The sequence below is a fragment of the Hippocampus comes genome, unplaced genomic scaffold, assembly GCF_001891065.2.
Source record: "Hippocampus comes isolate QL1 unplaced genomic scaffold, H_comes_QL1_v1.1 scaffold283, whole genome shotgun sequence".
Lineage (NCBI taxonomy): Eukaryota > Metazoa > Chordata > Actinopteri > Syngnathiformes > Syngnathidae > Hippocampus > Hippocampus comes.
This window is the reverse complement of record NW_017806234.1, coordinates 632,485-653,128: the sequence shown is the minus strand read 5'-3', so window position 1 is coordinate 653,128 and position 20,644 is coordinate 632,485. Positions and strand designations below refer to the sequence as shown.

General features: G+C 42.9%; 1 protein-coding gene across 8 annotated transcripts in view; it reads left to right on the top strand.

Moving 5' to 3' along the window:
* Positions 1–262: 262 nt before the first annotated feature.
* The window catches only part of spega (striated muscle enriched protein kinase a), a 38,570-nt gene continuing 18,188 nt past the window's right edge, over positions 263–20,644 (top strand). For 2 of the 8 annotated variants that reach the window (XM_019856554.1, XM_019856555.1), the window contains exons 1-5: positions 263–604; positions 1,162–1,667; positions 13,837–13,935; positions 16,103–16,253; positions 17,934–18,253. In XM_019856554.1, coding sequence (XP_019712113.1) covers positions 1,295–1,667; positions 13,837–13,935; positions 16,103–16,253; positions 17,934–18,253 — 943 coding nt within the window. In that variant the 5' untranslated portion in view covers positions 263–604; positions 1,162–1,294. Of the gene's footprint in view, positions 605–1,161; positions 1,668–5,091; positions 5,859–10,455; positions 11,013–12,640; positions 12,791–13,139; positions 13,395–13,836; positions 13,936–16,102; positions 16,254–17,933; positions 18,254–20,644 lie in introns of those variants that run through there. The other 6 variants (XM_019856560.1, XM_019856556.1, XM_019856558.1 and 3 more) reach the window with 6 other exon arrangements.

Sequence of the window (20,644 nt, the reverse complement as noted above, 5' to 3'; positions counted from 1 at the left end):
GAAGTTTCACTACAAACGATCATCTGTATTCTGCGACTGTCTATTTGTAGAAATTGATACACACATTTAACATGATAGCATTATCTCAAGGGTCGTGTGTGTTCGTGTGTGTGTTTGAGTGTGTGTGTGTGTGTGTGTGTGTGTGTGTGTGTGTGTGTGTGTGTGTGTGTGTGTGTGTGTGTGTGTGTGTGGTTGTGTGTGTCAGATGTGGCGGGCTGCGAAATGTGACCTATCAGTGGCCAAGCAGCTGTCGCTCGAGAGCTGTGGCATTTAGAGGTTGCGACGAGAGGAGGAGAACAACATAATTGCTTGAAAGTTCTGAAGAGTTTTTAAAGGATACATATTCACAAAAACCAGGAGTTTGCGGCGGTTGAACACTCCATGTCAGATCTCTTTCTCTCCCTCCCTAGAGGGGGGGGGGGAGTCAAAGTCTAGAAAAGGGGGCCATGTGGACGGCTGCTAATGCTCCATGATCCAGGGTGGACTTACACCTGCAGAAGGACACGCAGAGATGTACTATTTCCCTCCATGGATCTTGTTACTTTAACCCAGGCTTTGCGGGGATGTTCAAAATAATTCCTATTGGCTTTCAAGGCAAAGTCAGGTGTGTAGATTTCTCGTTTGAGGCTTTTTTAGAAACAAGAGTTCCATGGTGAGTCATTTTTATCAAACGGGTCTCAGCTTGGGGGTCACTAGATGCAAAACGGTTCACTCACTGTTCCTTCAGAGTTACCACTGGTGCATGAAATGATTTATATTGTTAAATTTAAGTGCGGTATTTTGGATATATTGAGAAGGGATCGAAATGATCGCTGACTGGATAACTTGTTCGATGGAGAAATAAAACAACACAGTACATTTATCAATGTAATTCAGGGCAGTGCTGTTTGTGAATATATGCATAAACACACACACACACACACACACACACACACACACACACACACACACACACACACACACACACACACTGACTTGTGTATATGTACATAAAAAATTAATTTTGAAAGTGCTTGCACTTGACCTTGAAAGGTCAGAATACAGTTCATGTAAACATGAAGATGACATACTCCGATGTTGCCGAAACGGCGGCCGAGGAGTTCACTTATAAAAGAGAACCTTCGAATGAGGTCAAACTGTCCTGCACTGTATATGTTTCAGTCTCCTGCCGGGTCATCATTGGCGTGCCTCGCATGTCCAAAGGTGTGAGAGCTGAAAGAATATCTGGCAGGCCTGCAACAAGTTCCATCCAGATATAAAGTTCTGCCTGATACAGAGTTAAACGGAATCCAAGATGTCTGAAGGTGCAGCATCCAGCAGCACTCGAAACAGCCCTCCCAAAATGACCAAAGCTACCGGATTGAAAGACCAGGTTGTCCCCGACCATGAGCCCATGCCACCCGTTTTCGTTCGGAAGCTTCGCAAGGCTGCGGTGGGAACGGGCTGTGATATCCGCCTGAGGGTGTCAGTGGAAGGTACTCCAAGACCGTCACTTACCTGGTACCACAATGACACACTCCTGCCTCGCACGGAAGCCCAGGACTCAGGAGGGTTGTGGATACGGGACTGCCATACGTGGGACGCTGGCTTGTACACTTGCGTGGCCGCCAATGAGCTGGGGGAGGCCAGCTGCAGCGCCATCCTCGCCATTATGGATCTTGGAGAAGGTACAAGCTTCGTTTTTTTTTTTTTAAACAATAATCACTCTGTCTCTTTGTAGTCATCTACAATGTTGTGAAAAAGTATTTGCCCTCTTCTCAAATTCTTTTTTTTTTTTTTTTGCATAATTACCGAATTTAGGATCATCAAAAAAATGTCAGCCAAAGATAATCTTAATACAAACATAAAATGCCATTTGGTGATTTTATGAAGGACTTTTTCCTTAATAATTTAAATGACCAAATTCAAAGCAGATCTAAAAGCTACCTGACCCTGTTTGAAAAAATACTTGATGCTCATGGACCTGGACCACACGTTGTGAATTGATGGAACCATGAATTCTGCTACTTAAACCGAACACCCTGAGTGAGAATTTTCAGGCCTGAATTTGTGACCTTAAGCTGAAGTGCACTTGGGTTCTGCAGTAAAATAACGATTCAAAACACAGCAGGAAGTCAACTTTTGAATGGCAAATAAATAAATAAATAAACAAAGCAAAATGAAGATTTTGGAGTGGCCTACTCAACTCAACTGTATTTATAGAGCACTTTCAAACAGCCATCGCTGCACACAAAGTGCTGTACATGGAGCAACTAACATATACAACATTAAAGCAACAAATCAGTAACAAAGACGGTAGAAAGCACCGAACAGAAAAACCAAGAAAAAATCAGAGTCATGCTGAGTCAAATGCCAGAGAATACAGGTGAGTTTTGAGGTGGGTTTTAAAGATGGGCAGCGAGGAGGTTTGCTGAATGTTCAGTGGGAGGTCATTCCAGAGAGAGGGACCAGCAACGGAAAAGGCTCGATCCCCTCTGAGCCTCAGTTTAGTTCTTGGTACTTCTAATAATGTCTGGTCCGCAGACCTGAGGCGCCGGGCAGGTGTGTAGGGGCAGATGAGCTCAGAGAGGTAAGGTGGCGCGAGGTCATTTAGAGATTTGAAAACAAATAAGAGGATCTTGAAAATAACTCTAAAATGTATAGGGAGCCAGTGAAGGGATGCCAGAGTAGGAGTTATGTGCTCCCTCTTACGAGTACCAGTCAAGAGGCGAGAAGCAGCATTCTGGACCAGCTGGAGGCGCTTGATGGAGGATTGGCTGACTCCAAAGTAAAGGGCATTGTAGTAATCCAGCCGGGATGTGACGAAGGCATGAATTACTGTCTCAAATTGTTCATGAGAGCGGAGAGGTTTTACTTTGGCCAGCTGTCTAAGGTGAAAGAAGCTGGATTTAACAACTTCACCAATTTGCCGGTCAAGTTTAAAATCACTGTCCAGTTTAACACCCAAGTTTGAGACTGTTGAATTCAGATAAGGAGACAGGGGGCCCAAGTCTACAGGATGGGATGTACAATGTCCACTGGGACCAAACAGTATCACCTCTGTCTTCTTTTCATTGAAATTCAAGAGATTTTGTGCCATCCATGTTTTGATTTCTTCCAGGCAGGCCTAGTCAAAGTCTGGACTTTAAAAAGGCAGTTCATGCTTCCAAACCTTCCAGTGTTGCAAAAGGTCACAATATTTCCACAGCTGTGAAACACTCATTGCCAGTGAGAAAACGGTGGATTTCAGTTTTTGCTGGTGATGGTGGGGCAACCACTTATTAGGTTTAAGGGGGCGGGGAGGGAGTACTTTTTTCATACAGGGACAAGATTCTCTTTGCCTGCTTGAACACCTGAAATATATTTTGGGTAAATCAGGGGCACTTTAATTGGTGACCGGTGTGTGCTAACTCCCATTTAGCGTGAGTTTCAAGGTGATTTGTGAACGGTGAACATAGCCACATCCTAGTCAAGAGCAGGTGGGCGCACTTGTGCAAGCACCTTATTTTACTCATTTCACTTGCCTGTTGAAAACATTTTGTTTTGTTTGTTTATTTCAAGTCCATCTATTGATCTATCTTAACCCTTTCAAAGTGCGTATGTGACATGCAAAATGAAAGTATCAAGGATTAAGTCTGTCCATTTTTTCTTTTGTGCTCGTCCCAAAAGCTATGGCCTAGTTGCATCACCAAAATTAGTTGGTGAGAATTCACAAGCATGTGAGAGATAAATGATCCTGCTCATGAGCTCCATGCTAAGTTGGTTTTCTGGTTCACGGAAAATCTTTCTCCATGTTATAATCCTTAATCTTGGATTTGGAAGGTGACATTTGCTTTTAAAAGTAATTCAGTAAAAACTCACTTATGTTTCGTCCAGGTCATGTTTTGAGTCGTCCAATATCTGTCACATTTCTCTGGCGCCCTTCCACTCTGCATAGTTATTTCCGGCACGGTATGTGCCTCGCCGACTTGGGGGGGCTCAGAGCTCTGATGTGTGCATGCGTCTCCGATTGCACCAGCAAACATCATAGATAATTATAGCACCACCGCGGTCAAGGAGTGATGCTGTCACACTCACTCGTTCAACGCCCTGAAAGCAAGACGAAGAGCCTCTCAAAGTGTATTCTGTGTGCGCCTGCTGCGTTTATGGAGCACATTTTAATGGCTGCTTTCGGAGCAGACCGGCCTGGTTGTGGCCTTTGAATCTTAAACAGTGATGAGAAGTAACACATTTTAAATGTCTAAAGCAGAGGTGTCAAACATACGGCCCGCGGGCCGGAACCGGCCCGCAAGGAGGTTCAATTAGGCCCGCAGGATAATTTAAAAGTGAAAAAAATGCATTAAAGACAGAATTAATATTTTTAATAAGGTGCAATTCATTGAGTATCCGCAAGGGGACACTGTTTTGATCAGAGAAGAAGACAACAGCAGCCTCAGTCCGTCACTGTGACAGACCCATGACAGCAGACGCTATCAATAGCACTCTCACATTTACACATTTAATAGCACTCTCCTTAGTTTGTAAGATTACATTTAGATTTTATATGCACGTGTAAATGGTTTAAAACTTCCTTTCTTTATGAATCTCGTTTAATCTTAAAGTGCATTACTATATTTTTCAATACCAATTACTTGTTAATGTTTGTACAATCAGTGGGATCATTTGCAATGCATATATGTGAATGATAAAAGTAAATTGCACATTTGTCGAAGGAAATGTAAGGTGCTTCATGAAATATTTTGTAAAAGATATGTTCATTAAATTTCAACATTTTCCTAATGTTCTTGTGCTTCTTTATACCAAAACAAAGGAAAGACATTGTTTTGGTTATTTATAGCAAAGTATGGTATCATTTTAATGGTCCGGCCCACTTGACATCTACCAAGGCCGTATGTGGCCCACCATGTGAAATGAGTTTGACACCCCTGGTCTAAAGCTTACTTTTACTCCATACAAATGATCAGATCGTCAGCAAGCTCTGAGCAAGCCTGATATTGAACCTGTTCATTTGAATCAGGTGTGTTGCAACAGGGAGAGATGGAAAACATGCAGGACAGCGGCCTTCCAGGACTGGAATTGCCAACCCCTGGTCTAGTCCTTACTTTGACAAAAATAGTGCTGTTACGTTCATCATCTTTTTTTTGAAAAATTACAACATGGCATTAAAAAAAGAAAACATGAAGATGAAAAAATGCTTCCCATTAACAACAACGACGCAACAAATGTGGAGAAGCACTGAGATTGTCTGGGAAAAAAATTCAGGTCAGAAAGTGAAAGCGTAAATCTTGTCCTGTCTCTGGACATCAATCTTACACACACACCGAGGTCTAACTTTCATTTTAGAAAAACAGTTCTTCACTCCAGTGTACGAATACATTCGTGTAAAAACGCCCACGAGTGTGTAACGTTATCCTCGTTTTCGCCACCGTGGAGTTCACCATAATAGTCGGACATGTGTGAGCAGCAGAGTCAGCAGAACATTCGGCGTGCTAGAGTTTCAGACCCTCGCCGTCCTAGCTCAAACGGAATCAGCCATCAGAGGACGGCAGAGAACGCAGCGTGTTTAAACTCTTTTTGGGGAAGGAGGGGGTTGGTTTTGCGCGACTGGGGAAGGCTGCAGAGTGAAAGTTCAGTACAATTGCAGACAGCTGTAATCAAAGTTTGGATGGAACAGGAGAGCACAGGAGGAGAACGGGTCATGGGCTGAGGAGTGGTTGGGAGTGTTTTGGTCACTGCGGACTCACAAGGCAAGTTCTAGTGGGCTTCACTTTTTGTATGCTGGTGGGAAGGAATGCTGAGAAGGGAACTGCTTGATGCTCGCAAGGCATTGAGGAGTGTGACAGACTCTACCAGTGGATCAAGGAGCAAGAAGCACCAAGGTACGTTGGTGTTTGGTCCTGTTCTCTTTTAGGCCAAAGTTGTGTTGTCAAATACCGAGTGGAACTTGTCGTTTATGTCCACAAATGAGCAATGGGTATAAATAATATGCTGAAGCGGTGTCAGAGTTGTTTTCATCGCAGGCTAGTTATGGTTGTGAGGGTAAAAACACGACTATATCCTCACTTGGGGTGTAACGTGGTTTGCTATGTGCCTTGGTTTTGTTTGTTTCTATTTTTCTTTGTTTGTTTACATGTTAACACATGACCAACCATAACATCTGCTAGCAAGAGGCTAAGCTGCACTGTGTTTACAGACTAAGCTTGTGGTTAGAGAGTGAGCCAGTACCCTTCTTGCCCCTAATATAACATGCTCTGTGTGTGAACCCTTATAACAAAAATACAAAATTTAGACTGCTTTCGGTCTAAATGTTTTGGACTACTTTTGAGAAGAGATAAAGGAAAGAAATGTGCCAAGCTTTCATTTCATGTCACATAAAATGACATGAAGTGCCAGCTCATCTGAAACTGTATTTAAAAATATAGATCTATATTTTTTTAGCACTCCAGTTCTCTTATGTGATCCAGTCTGCTTGCCACTTGACATTCTCTAAATGTTACATTCAAGTGGATTACTGTGCCATTAATTAGACTCCCTCTTGTGACGAGGCAGCTGAGGCAACATCTGTGGGTGACGTTCACTATGGAGTGTCCCTCGCTTTGTGTCCTGTCCCCGGCAGTTCACAGGGACCCACTGGGATTTAGTCAGGATTAGAAGGCAGGATCGGGTGGCTGGCCATGTGACACAAATTGACATGCCGCCGCTGAAATGAGTCTCTTCAGAATCTGCTTTGTGCGAACAGAATCAGGTGACACAAGAATGATGTCTTACACAAGGTCAACGCATTTCACGTTTCTAGTTGCTCGATTCAATCTTCTTTTTACTCTGCAAGTATTCTTCTGAATTGATTATTCTATGCCAGACCAGCATCGCTATAGTGTCTGAATATGTACGACACTTATGTTTGATCTGTGTTGCTTGTGGTTTCTGCGCTCCAATGTCATCCGCTACTTGGTATAAAAAGTCTGGCATCAGTGCATCATGGCAAAGCAATGCTCAGTTGATTTTTGAATGCCCCAAAGATGCTGACGACAAAGGTCAGATCATTAATTATGCATTCCTCATAGTTGCTCAGCTGGAGCATTGCACAAACTTATTTACTGCAATAGGAGTTTTAAAGCCCGCCATACTTTGAGCAATGCTCACGATGCCGACTGAACTATCGCGCAGTGCGTGGAGTCCAGCGATGAAGTTTTCAGAAGTTGCCTTGCGTCTGCAACTCGTTAGACTGCAATTTGAAATTTGAAACACAGGTGAATGGCCTTGCAATGTTGCAGATGTAACAGCCAATCCAAAATGCAATGTTATGGATTTTATAACATTGCATTTTATGTTATAAATTTTATAACATTGCATTTTCAAAAACAAAAAGAAAAAAAAATTAATGGCAAGTTAATGACAACTAAAGGACGCAGACATGTTTGAGGACTTATGTGGCCAGTGACAAATTTGTGCTGAAATAAATATGCATTGGCTAGTGAGTGGCTTCAGTGGAGATGATGGTAGTTGCAACAAAATGAGTGTGGAACTTGTCGGTTTCCACAATAAAACTTTTATTTTCAATCAGTTGCACATAGTAGTTGTTTCGTTTTGAAGAGTTTGGAGCATGCAACATTGTGTCGACATGGCTTTTGAAACGCTTCACAAATCTTGTTTCACAATAACACAATAACTAAATTTGTAGTTTCATTTGGACCCGTGGCTAAAAAGCAAAGCGGCAAGAGCGCTTGTAACGATGCATGAGTGTTGTCAATGAATGGCGGTATCATTGCCCACAGCCTATCAAATATCGGCACTCTCTCCATTATTATTAAAATACAGCAACAGCAGTCAGAGCAATGCGCACTTTCCCTGACCAGGGCAGCGTGGTGTTTTTAGTTCAATAAAATATGTGGGGCCTCAAAACCTTATCTCTGAATGAAATGTGAAAACGGCATCCGTCATATATGTGATTGGTCTTGGTGTTTTAAGTTAATCAAACAGCAAATTTTTTGAACTGAAATGAATGTTTCTGTCTGTAACTCCGAGTAACAGGAGAGTTTGTTGCCCTTGCGCCTTACAAGTGGAAACAATATCCAAAATGTGACTGGACCAAAGTCTTTCACTGGACAGGAGTGCGAAGAGCTGGTGGGATTATGGATATATTGACTGGGGAGCATTTGAGCTGTTTCTTGGGGGTGTAGCCTGTGTCATGCACAAAGCACTCGCATCGATTGCTGCACTCTAAACCACCTCCCAGCGGTGATGGATAGACGAGCAGATCGAAAGGTGGAGAGGTCTAGAAACAATCCAAGACCACTCTTATGCTCACAGAAGTCATCGAGACCAGACCACAAACTTCAGAGACACAAATCATATTGTGCAGGGTCATAGCACCACATCTGTTAAATGAATGCGGATGAATGAGGAGAGTACATCTCATGCATTGATTGTGTTTGAATATGGGTGTAAACGGTGCCATTCCTCATTTGTCAGCATTGGAAAGCCCATCGCCATGCGATGGAGGAGCCTCTGTTGTTAGAGATTATTTTTAGACTCATTAGATGAAGGCAGAGGAGGTGTGGAAAGCACAGATGTGTCTGAAAGGACAATTAAGTCTGGGTGTGCGAGGGAGGGATGGAGGGAAGAATGCATGGGAGAGGTGGGAGGCGGGGAAAGTGAGAAAAATGTAATAAAGGTGGAAAGCAGTGCTGCAATGGTGGGATGGAGGGAAAGGTGAAAGCAAATTGAAAGATGAAGTGTCATGTAAGGGGAGTATGGCCAAGAAAATATCCGTCCATATAAAGCAAAACTAAAAAATGTAATGTAAATTTGACACACCGCAGAGAAGAGTTATTAACTCTGGCAAATTTGAATGATCAACAAAAGAAAATCACCACGAATATAAAACGAGGCTTCAAAATTGTGAAAAGTCAAACACTTGGCTTTGCTCTTGAACGCTTTAGGCAAGTCATCTGAATGCGCTGAAACCGCGCCTGTTCACCTGTCAAGTGCCACACAAGTACCACTACGTCTATCATCTGTCTTATACCTCCTGTGGTTGAAAAAATTCCCACTGAGTTTTCATAGTCCTTTCCATGCTCCAACGAGGGGCATTAGCCGCGAGCTAGCTGGCACGCTCATAGGCTCACTTACTCTTCCACGGCATCACCTCCTTGCGTGATCTTTTCCACATCAAGGTTATCCTTCAGGGGGAAGTCAACGTCATTCAACCTGCGACACATACCACATGAGACATTTGAGCGCATACTTTCTGCTTGTTATATACCCACAATGTTTTGACTTCCAACATATTACGGTAGCCTGAATAAGATAAAATACATATCCCATTTGGGAATTCAAACTATAAGTCTAAGGTGTTGTGTAAATTGTGGCCTCCAGAGTAGAAGCAGTTTCGGAGTGTCTGCATAGTTAGCAAGCCGACTGCACGCTGTAATGGTAGAAATGGGCCAAGTAATTATATTTTGTAAAGAACTCGCAATTGCGCTGGAGAGCCACTGATGCGCACGGAGATGATTAAATTCTTCCAGAGTGGGGGAGAGGGGTGACTCATGCCGTACGCCACAGTGCAACACTGGGCACGGTTTTAACCGCGCTCTTAAAATGAGGAAAACTGAAATGGTGACAAACAGTTGAATGCAATAGCTCCGCATTTGAGTACCACAAACATGTAATATATTTCGAAACAAATTCACTTTACAGGGTCGTAAAGTGACGATAACGGGATAAGTGAAAAATGGAGGAAGACGGGAGTGGGAGTGATGATAACGAGAGGGAATTCTCCAGATTTTTTTTTTTTGTTAGTTTACAAATGGAATATTTTGGTTTTTGAAGCCATTTCCTGTTACTTTGTGGAGCACCAGAGAGCCCTGCCTAAGGTGTTGTGTAAATTGTGGCCTCCAGAGTAGAAGCAGTTTCGGAGTGTCTGCATAGTTAGCAAGCCGACTGCACGCTGTAATGGTAGAAATGGGCCAAGTAATTATATTTTGTAAAGAACTCGCAATTGCGCTGGAGAGCCACTGATGCGCACGGAGATGATTAAATTCTTCCAGAGTGGGGGAGAGGGGTGACTCATGCCGTACGCCACAGTGCAACACTGGGCACGGTTTTAACCGCGCTCTTAAAATGAGGAAAACTGAAATGGTGACAAACAGTTGAATGCAATAGCTCCGCATTTGAGTACCACAAACATGTAATATATTTCGAAACAAATTCACTTTACAGGGTCGTAAAGTGACGATAACGGGATAAGTGAAAAATGGAGGAAGACGGGAGTGGGAGTGATGATAACGAGAGGGAATTCTCCAGATTTTTTTTTTTGTTAGTTTACAAATGGAATATTTTGGTTTTTGAAGCCATTTCCTGTTACTTTGTGGAGCACCAGAGAGCCCTGCCACTAACAGACAGGATAATGTGCTACAAGGCAACCGACGAATAAAACAAAGAGAGAGGAATTTACAATCCTGACGTTTTCCATTTCCATCTGTGACATCATCTCAACCACAAACCCCCTTTTGTGTTTTGATACTGCCGTAATCTCCCTCAATTTCTTCCCCTTCATCAGTCACTCGCTGCCCCTTCCTGTTTCTCTTCCCTTTTGTTTTCTCCGCCCGCTCCGAAGCCAGCGGTTTTGCTTCTCATCTTCCCTCCTCCAACGTGGCCCATCTGCTTTCACGCCTCCTCCTCCTCCTGCATTTCTGCACTCGCCGTCAACGTGTAGAGGTGGGGAGGGTGAGGAGTCAGAGCGGGATGCTGCTCACATCAGCGCTCAGAAACGCTCCAACACAAAGACGCCTCGGTCTGGTTCCCTCTGATTCTTTTCCTTCCCCCCGTCCTTCTCCATCCGGCACCCCTTCTCACCATTACCTCTACGCCACACGGAAGCCTAAACACATCTGAATTCCATTTTGTGTTTCGCGTCCCACGCCACACCCTTGGCGCTCAGGCTTAGTGCGAAGCGTGTGGATGCTACAGGTCATCTTGTCCATCAGACAGGAAGCAGGATGAAGAAAATCTGGTCAAAGAAGAGGTTTCAGGTAAGTCTGCTAGATAAATGAACAGAATGTTGTACTTGTTGGACTGATTGTTGGTGAGATTATTCTTATTTTTTTATCATTTGGGATGTCTTGCCCCACCCCTCACCTAATAATGGGACACAAACGAGTTTATTAGTGGCATACATTGTAGGTTGATTTCAGTAAACAAGTACACAGAATTCATTTCAGATGTGCCCTGATGGTATCATATCGGGAATGTTTCTATGGCATACTAAATAATAAGGCATTCCTATAAGAGGCTAAAAGTATGTCATTAGGCTACGCTCACTGGTACTATCGTCGTTATGCTGTGTTGATTTCAAGACTCTGTCCATTCTTTGGTACAGTGGGGTTCTGGTTCCTAACACATTATTAGTTGCACCTGCTTCCTGCCCATCTGGCGATCAAGACACGCCGCCAGGCAACAGTTGCCTCACGCCTCAAAAAAAAAAAAAAAAAAAATACTCAGCCAATGGGTGCATCAATGAAATGTGGAGAGGGAATTGGTCTTACTTTGGTAGGGAGAAGGTGTGTGTGTGTGTGGGGTGGGGTGGGGGGGGGGGCGTGGTGATTTTGTTACTTTCCGTCCATTTCAGCGAGTCATGGTGAGTTGCTCTCCATGGTTCTGATTGACAGATTGTGGCCTGCTCACACACACACTAAAAATGAAAACGTTTCATAAACAACACTCTACTATTGTGGTTTGCAGTGGCGTACAGCTACTACACTTCATCTCACTGAGAGCTTGAATCAGTATGGTCAAGTATTGCTCTAGACTACTGCAAACTCCAACTATTGATATTTATAATTGATATCCTTGAAAATTCAGACCTTTTGTCACAGCTCTTTCATTGGATCCTTAGATTGCCAACGTGTACCTGTCTAGTTTGTGTAGATAGAGTACAGATGAGCATGAAACCTAAATGTGCGGAGTGCAATGCTTAGGACATGCCACGAAGATGTTTGTTCATCAGGGTCATGGGCTTGTATGTCAATTTTAGTATTCGTCTCTTCCACCGTAATTTGTGTCAGTCAAAATAAAGAGCTTAAATTAAGTTTCAATTAAAAATTTCAAAAGGTAAGGTCATTTACAAGTAGATGTAGGGGAAATTCAGATGTAGTTATCACAGAAGAAAAGCAAAATGATACCCAAAACACCTCAAATTAAGAAAGCAAATACTAAAGGTTTGAAAACAAAAAAAAGGCCGGCAGGCTAGCCATTATTTCTTGCAAAATTTCTTAAAGAAAACACAATCAACCAATTTATACATAAATGTGAGAAAATGTTTTCCATCAACATGATGATGCAGGTTAGATTCCCAGTCTGTCCCTTCAAACACGGCAACTATGCTGTGAAGCAGTATTACGATCTTCTCTCTACAACTAATTACGTCAACATCCACTCCAGTTCTACTGATTACCGAACAGGTTCCGCTGGAATAATTAAAAACAAAAACAACAAAAAAAGTGTTTTATAATTGTTTTCGAGTCAGTGGTAGTCACTCACTTTCCTGCACCCCGGAAGTATCCTGACACCTATAGCTTCCATTAAAAAAATGAAATGGTCTATACCAAGCAACAAATTGTTTGTCGCTGCTGAATAACACCTGTTCTCTGTCTTGTTGCAGAGAAGCGGCCATTCCACACGGACATTTGGCAGATTCACGCATGGTGTGTTGTCATTATGAGCTTTCCTCACGCTCTTTAGCGTTATCGAGATTTGTCTACCAGCCTTGGAATCCTCCCAGTAATGACCTTTGCTGCTGAACAATGTCCAGGTGTGGCTTTAACTGGCCATCAACAAGAGTGGCTCGTATGAGTGCACATCCACCCCCACGATGCAATAAGTTTGCAGTTTAGCTTCTGCCTAAAACGCTCACGTGAACAGTGTCTGGCCCCTTTTGGAAATTGTGTGGCTGTTCAGTTTCTCTTGCTTCACTCCAAGTCATGATGATAGGATTTCGCCATCAGATCAATTGTGTGGTTATGACGCTCATGCCTGGAATTTAAGCTCTGAAACCTACTTTGATGCGGCTGGGTGGAATTGCATATTGCTACTGAAAAAAGACACTGATGTAGTGATTACTTTAATGCTGATTGATCTTGCAACGGCTTTCCTACCATTAGGCCGACCTGCTGGATTTATCTAATCAGGATCTGGCTTGATGGTGCGCAGCACAATGACGTGCGGCCAAGCGCTGTGACCACTAAACATTTGTGTCGGGCCAACCGCTGGTATAAAACCTCGAATGGGTACGAAGAGGATTGGTCGTGTAGGTGAGAGGGATGCTGGTTTCCATAGTAACGGTGCTCTCCCGTCTGCCCTCTCTTGCTGCCACTACGGAAGCGAAGTTTTCCGCTCCTGCCGAAAGCAAAGCTACGGTAAACCTACCTCTTTTGATTCATCACCCGCCTATTTTTTGTTTGTTTGTTTCCTTTCCTTCCTTCATGGTTTAATCTCATTGCCTTGGAGATGTGATTTCACCCACATGTGAGGTTTCGGGTGGCTGTCATATATCTTTTGATGCTCTCTTTCATGTCATTTGGTTGTGGTTTCCTTCACAAATCAACATTTTGGCTTTCCACAGCCCACAATGTATGTACTTCTCTGGGGTTTTTTTTGTTTGTTTACATGGTAGTCTAAAGTGATCATTTTGGTTAAAAAAAACAAACAAACATGGACTGATACTTCCTCTCCTTTCCATGTAAGAGGCTTAGTTGGTTGTCACACACTGGCTTTAACCCATTCAAAACTCCCTTCCTCCTCCATCTCCTCCCTCTTGCTTCACCCATCATTGATGTATTTTTCTTATTTTCATTCCAGACTCTGAGGCCACAGAGGATGAGACCACCGAGCCCCAGATGGAACCCAAAGGAGGGCTGGGGAGACACCAAGACAAGACCGCCCGGGGAGGACCTTTAGGTACGGTATTTATGATGACATTTACAGCAAACGTGACTGGTTGTATTAAACACTAATACACTCTTGACAGAAAAAGTCAAAGGCACTTTGAGAATAAAATTGTTTTGTAATTTCATACACTGTATTAACAAAAAGGTCAAATGTACAAGAAATAAAAAAATAACCAAAATACAAATTAAATCGTAGTTGGTGGCTGAAGAGTTGATGACAAAAAATATATCCCTAGCAGGTAAAGGAAACCTGAAAGAAAATAAAAAAAAGTTTGTCTTAAAAATGAATTATGAATTATTGATTTACAACATGCAATACCCTTTGTTTCAAAATAATCGGCTTACTTGTAAGTATCACAATAGGCTATATTGCAAAATACAATTAAATTATTGACATGAAAATGAAAAAGAAACAAGTCATCAAACAGAAATAAACAACCCTTTCTCAAATCTTCTCACACAATTTTTTTTAAAGCCAACTTTAATTTATTTTATAATATTAAGTCAACCTGTCACACACAGTTGTATTTGTGCAATTGCTCATCCACCGTTAATGTGTTGTGCAAACAAAATACCATAGTCAACATAAAATTAATTCGTCCACCCATTATCCGAAGTGTTTATCTTCTTGATGAATCTTGATTGATTGATGATCTACCAATAAAGTTGCTGCGCATTGGAGTCAAACTGTGGTCCCAAGACTGGAGCCTATTAACATGATTTTGGTCTAAATCTGTTAAATGATGGTTGTTCTCCAACAAAGAGATTTGTTTATTGAGTAGCAGTAACTTGCTCAGGCTCTAATATTGAACATAAAGCACTTAATCAATGTAGGATTGAGTCGAAGCTGCCTGCTTTCACATTGCTCCAAACCCGGCAACAGCATGTCTCAATTTAGATCCCAAATATTGACGCCTTCCTCCTCCTCCACCACAAGGACACTTCCCTCACTTGCACTCTGTGTTGGTGCTTTCTGAGCTCCTGCGTTGGCGGCCTTACACCCCACACATCCCCAAGAGAAACCGAACTGGAAGAATAGGAAGAAAATATGCAACGAGGGTGGGAGGAGGTGTTCCATCATTTGTTCTCTTCAAGGAGTAGCTTGCAGGCGCCTCCACAGCACACAGTATGAACGCAAGAAGCGATTGTTTAGAAAAAAAAAAATTGCATCATGGGGTGACTATGAATCACGAGTGAGGTGATTTTAATATGTATTCAAATCCAGTTACAGTAAATAATGGTTCAATAATCCCATTCATTCATTGTTCTCTTTTGTGATATGGTTCCTGAGAACACTGTATAACGATACATTTTTTTGACCACATTTAAAGGTCAGTCTCAAGATTAGGCCGATTAATGCAGTCCCCTCCAAATTTTGTGGAACAGCAGGGTCAATTCCTTTTGTTTTTGTTGTATACTGAAGACATTTGGGTTTCAGAAGATGAATATGAGACAAAGGTTCTGACTTCCGGTTTTTATTTCATGGTATTTACATCTTGAGGTGTTATACAACTCAGGACAAAAACTGCCACAGTAGAATGAATTCTGAAATCGACAAAACCATGTACTTCATTTTGGGGGGGGAAAAGTAGAAGGTCAATCACAGGACCTTAACCCAAATAAGCATGCGTTTGACCTCTGGAAGAGAGGACACTGAAGGAAGAAAGTCCCAGAAACAAACAAGAACCGGAACAGGCTACAGGAAAGGCCCGGAAAAGCATTTCATATGAAGACTGGACAGTCTGGTGAAGTTAACGTGTCACAGGCTTGATGGAGTTATCGGAAGTAATGGTTATGCCACCAAATATTCAACGTTATTCACTTTAAGCTCATTTAATATTATTGTAAAGTGTCCTTGGGTGTCTTGAAAGGCGCTTATAAATAAAATGTATTGTTATTATTATTATTATTATTTAATACTTGGTGCTCTGTCCTGAGTTGTTTAAAACATCCGGATGTGAATACCACCGAACAAAAGTTGGAATTGTCATTTTGTTTTGGTCTGACCTGCACATTTTTATCGGAAACCCAAATGTCTTCAGGAAACAACAAAAACAAGGGTTTTATTTACCTTGCCGTTCAGATACCTTTGGAGGTTACGGTATGCTTGTGAAAACGATGGCAATTATCAATGAAGTGTAAATCCAAGATTCCGCCCCCTCTTTTGCTCCATCTAGGTGAGGGGGATCGGATGATGGAAAATAACCCCGATGCCTCTGATCGCCGAGGTACCCTTCCAGGCTCCTATGACCCCGTCGTGGAACGAGAACTCCGGACGCTGGGCTCCCGTCCTGCAGGGCCCAACATGGACCCTACAAACACATCCAGGCAAGCTCTTGGCAGCGGTCCTGCGGAGGGCCCCCTGCCCGTCCGTCACCTGGGTGTTGAGCCACTGATCCGAGCATCTCACGCTAACCTGGCGCGGCCCGTTCAGGGGTCAGAGGAAAGTGTTTCTGTCGGCAGCGACTACTACGGCAGTATGTTCAGCCTCTACCGGGGAAGAACATTTTCCATGCCCTTGTAGAAGAGTCCAAACTATCTGCAACCCCAAATTTAAAAAGACGCTCAAGCCAAGATGTCATAAATAAATATCCACGTTAGCATTTACTGTGGATTTTTTTTTTTTTTTTTTTTTTTTTAAAGACTCTTTGTTTTGGTGTCACACTTTCCTTTGACTTGATGTTGCTGTGGGAACATCTAACTCTGACCTGTTTCAAAGGCACTGACATATTTTATTGCACTGTGAGTGTACCTGCTGCACGTTTTCTGGAGTATCACCTTTGGATGAACACTTTTTACGCTTGCAGTGGCATGCGTTGGATGCTGACCTTGATGAGCATGGACACAAATTTCGATGAATAACATGGGATCTCTCTCTCTTTGGCATGTGTTTTTTTTCTTTTTTTTGCCATTGTGACCAATCAGCTATAACAACACATTTTACCGTCACTGCACTACATTTAGATTCAATTTCGGACAAGTTCATGTTCCGCTCTACATGTGGCAACTTCTGATTTTATGAGTGTGCCATCTGCACTTATTTGTTGTGCCCTGGAGCAGAAAAACTGCATATTAAGACAAAATGACATGGACAGACATTTGCTCCTTCCAAAGCTTGTGGCACTCTACAGAAGGTCTAACTTCACACCTCATTTCCCCTCAACCCACATCCTTCCAGGATTCAGAGTGATGAAGAATTATATGGGGGTCTCCCTTCTGCATCCTCAACCTCTCCTCAGTCATTTCTCATCCCAAACACAAAGCACCCTGAAGCCCCAAATCAAGACCAGGATAAACACAGACCTCAGCTTTCCCAGGCTGAGAGAGAGCAGGGATCCATTGTTCATAACAAGGTGGCAACCAGACTGACTTTTGCAGGGCCCAAGTGTTCTGACAAGATCAAGGCTTTTGAAGAGCGAAGGGCCAGTGTGGATCTGTCAGCACTTGGATCTATCTCAGAGTTGAATAACTCCGGAAAGAGAAATGACCCCACACAAAAACGAGCAGCCGTCAAGCAACGAGCCTCCTCTTTGGAGGACAAGATGAGCTACTCACAGCGTGTTCAGGGCTACCAAACCAAGTTCAGTGAAGAACTGGAAAGAATCAAAAACCTTGTTGGGGGAGTAAGCATGAGGAAGTCATTTTCGACTGTGCGGCTGTTAACAGGCAAGCTTGAGCCCACTGCCCCAAAAGTGGCTGCAAAGGAGCGAGCAATGAAGGGAGCACAGGCAGAGGAGGCTGGTAGACCACAAACCTTAACGAAAGTTCCTGAAAAAGCTAAGCCGAGCCCAAAGGCACACCCGGAGTATTACTCGTCACAAGAAAAAATGGGGAATATTAGAGTTACCATGGAGACAGCACTCGTTCACCAGTTGCCAGGGCAACCATTGCCAACAGCCACAAAGACCACACACAGCAGGTTTGGAGGGAATAATCTCTACTGATGAATGTGTTAAAGGCAAGGCTTAAACTATCAAATGATTCCATCCCTTTTGTGTTGAAACGCAGGAAACGCACACAGAAATCTCCCAACACTCTGGTTATCACCTCAGCAGAACACCAGTCTCCTTCAAGCAAGGAAAATGACAGATTCCCCAGTCCAACGGGGAAACACGAGTCCCCAGTCACAGTGAGGGGATCCGAGTCACAGTATCCAACAAAGCCTCCTCGCCTCAGCCCATCACCCACACCTTCCATCAGTCCACTTCTAAAGAGGAGGAAGGAGGAGAAAGTGGTCATTCCTACCATCCTCGTGGAAGATGAAACCAAAACTGAATGTGATGCAGGCCAAATGAGAACGAATGAAGTGAAAAGTGGCGCTGCAGAAGGTAAATATCTCCTTTGTAACCATTGCTTTAAGATTTTTTTTTTTTTTTATGCTTGAGATGGAAAATTATTTTTAAATACCAGAGTATGTGTGGACAAGTAATAAAAAAAAAATCAATAGAAAAATATCAATATGATTCACTTATTGGTCCGAGGATAGTCTGATGATGATGATGATGATGATGATGATGATGATGAAAATGAAGGAGCCTTCAAGATACCTCTTAAATGAGGAGATTGTGGCACAGCACGAGAGCACCAGAACTCCTTTGTCTGACTGAAGTGACAGGCCTGCTAAAGCACCACTCATCGCGGTGGCGGTTGCCTTGGCAACCCATTCATCGTTCAAAATCTGAGACCAAACGTCATCACAGGCCAAAGGCGACTGAGAAACTTTCGATCGAGGGAAGACTGTTAACCGAATGTGTTTAAATTGTGCATCCTCTCAGCTCATGCATGATGCAGCTGTGTCTGCAAATGCAAACGGCGTCACCAGCAGCTTGGGCCTGCGTTGCCATATTAGGCCAGCCAGTCCACCTTGCCGGAGTATTTTTAGCCACCCTCTTCTTCAGGGTAAATGTGCTCTGCCTTGTGACCCTGTTTGAGCTTTTTATCTTGCTTGATGTTCTCCAGGCAGTGTGAGCTAAAATGATTTGCAGGAAGCAACCCGGCTCAATGCCTTTTTTTTTTCTAAGCTCTGGCACACAACATCATGGATGTAGAATTGAAGCACCTGTGGACGTCCATTGGGTGTTTCGAGGTCGATATCATTTCTATCCCAGTGGCAGTGGGGGTGACAGGATCCCAGGAACATCAGATGTTTTATTTACGGGAAGCAGGATCAGATGTGTGCAGCAGCTTTATAAGAGTTGGCAGGGTTACGTCAACACCCCGAGGAGTGTTTATCCTCTGCAAATGGGACTCGGAGAGTTGACTCTTGGTAGGTTATTGCATTTTGAGCGGAAGTGAGTTGCTCTTTCTCGATTCCACTCTGATTACCGTTATTATACAGTGGTCTACTTTACTTTTTAAACTGTTAAAAGTTATGGTGGTTGGCGGTTTGAATCTGGAGTTTACATGGACTCTCCTCAAAACTCTGGTTGTCTAAGTGTGCAATGGGACCAGTCCAGGGTGTACCACACCTCTCGCCCGAAGTCAGCTGCGGTTCCAGCAAGCTTGCAATGCCAAGTAAGGATAAACTTTTTTTTTTTTTTTTTAATGGATGGACAGCTTAACAGTCTCAATTTTATTTTTTTCTCCCATGTCGCTCACTTAGATGCTTGAAGCAAATATTTATGCATCCTATCAGATATTCTCAATTTTGAATCAGGGTAAAATCACATGTTGATAAAAATCTGATAGGCTAGCGTTTTGATATCTGCCAATGCGACTCTGGTGTAAGATCAAATACAGTCTGTCATTGCGAGCTGTTTGATGTTATACCGTATACTGTACAGTGTAAAGGGATGAACTGTGTGACATGTACTCAAACAATGTGCCTGCAGTATATCAAAAGTACAGTAAAAGCTGGTAGTGGTAAAAGCAGCCATCCATTTTCTACACTGCTTACCCTGAGGAAGCAAGAGCCTTTGCCAGCTCACCTCACGTGAATGACGGACAACATGCTGTACAGCCAAACAATCATTCACACTCACTTACACATAGTTGTTGAATAGGAACAGAACTCAAGTTACTCAAAATAAATGCTTTGTAATGTTGAGTATAAATTTGGTTTGCCTACGTGTTGCCACTGACAGGTTTTCTGTAACACCATCGAGCTGTTTACCTGGGATTTAGCATGAGGGTTTTTTTCTCATGTTAAGTACTGAGATCACAGTGCACGAGAATTGGTGAGAGTGCCGGTTTTGCTCTATCAGGCTGTCAACTAACTCTGGCGCAAAGGTACAGACAGAGCCTCCACTTTGGAGCACTGGGAATAAGCAGGTTAATGAGTCAGAAATTAAGGGATTCCTTCATTATCTGCCATTTGCACAGAGCACATCACTCTCAAAGAAAAGCACACAGATTGTTCCAACCCACAAGTTTACCAGGCCCTGCTGGTGCTGTCGTATCTCAACTCAACTCAACTCAACTGTATTTATAGAGCACTTTCAAACAGCCATCGCTGCATACAAAGTGCTGTACATGGAGCAATTCAACATATACAACAAACAGTAAAGCAAATCGGTAATAAAGATGGTAGAAAGCACCGAACAGCAAAACCAAGAATATTTACAAACCACATAGCAAATAATTGACCTAATGTGGCTTTTTCAGTTTATTAAGTGTGAAAGGCTTAAAATTCAAATGGGATTCAAACGAGGCATCGTCTTTTCTTGTCACTTCCGGGTTGAGTGAACGCTGGCGCGTCTGGCTGCCGCTGCTCACCCGCT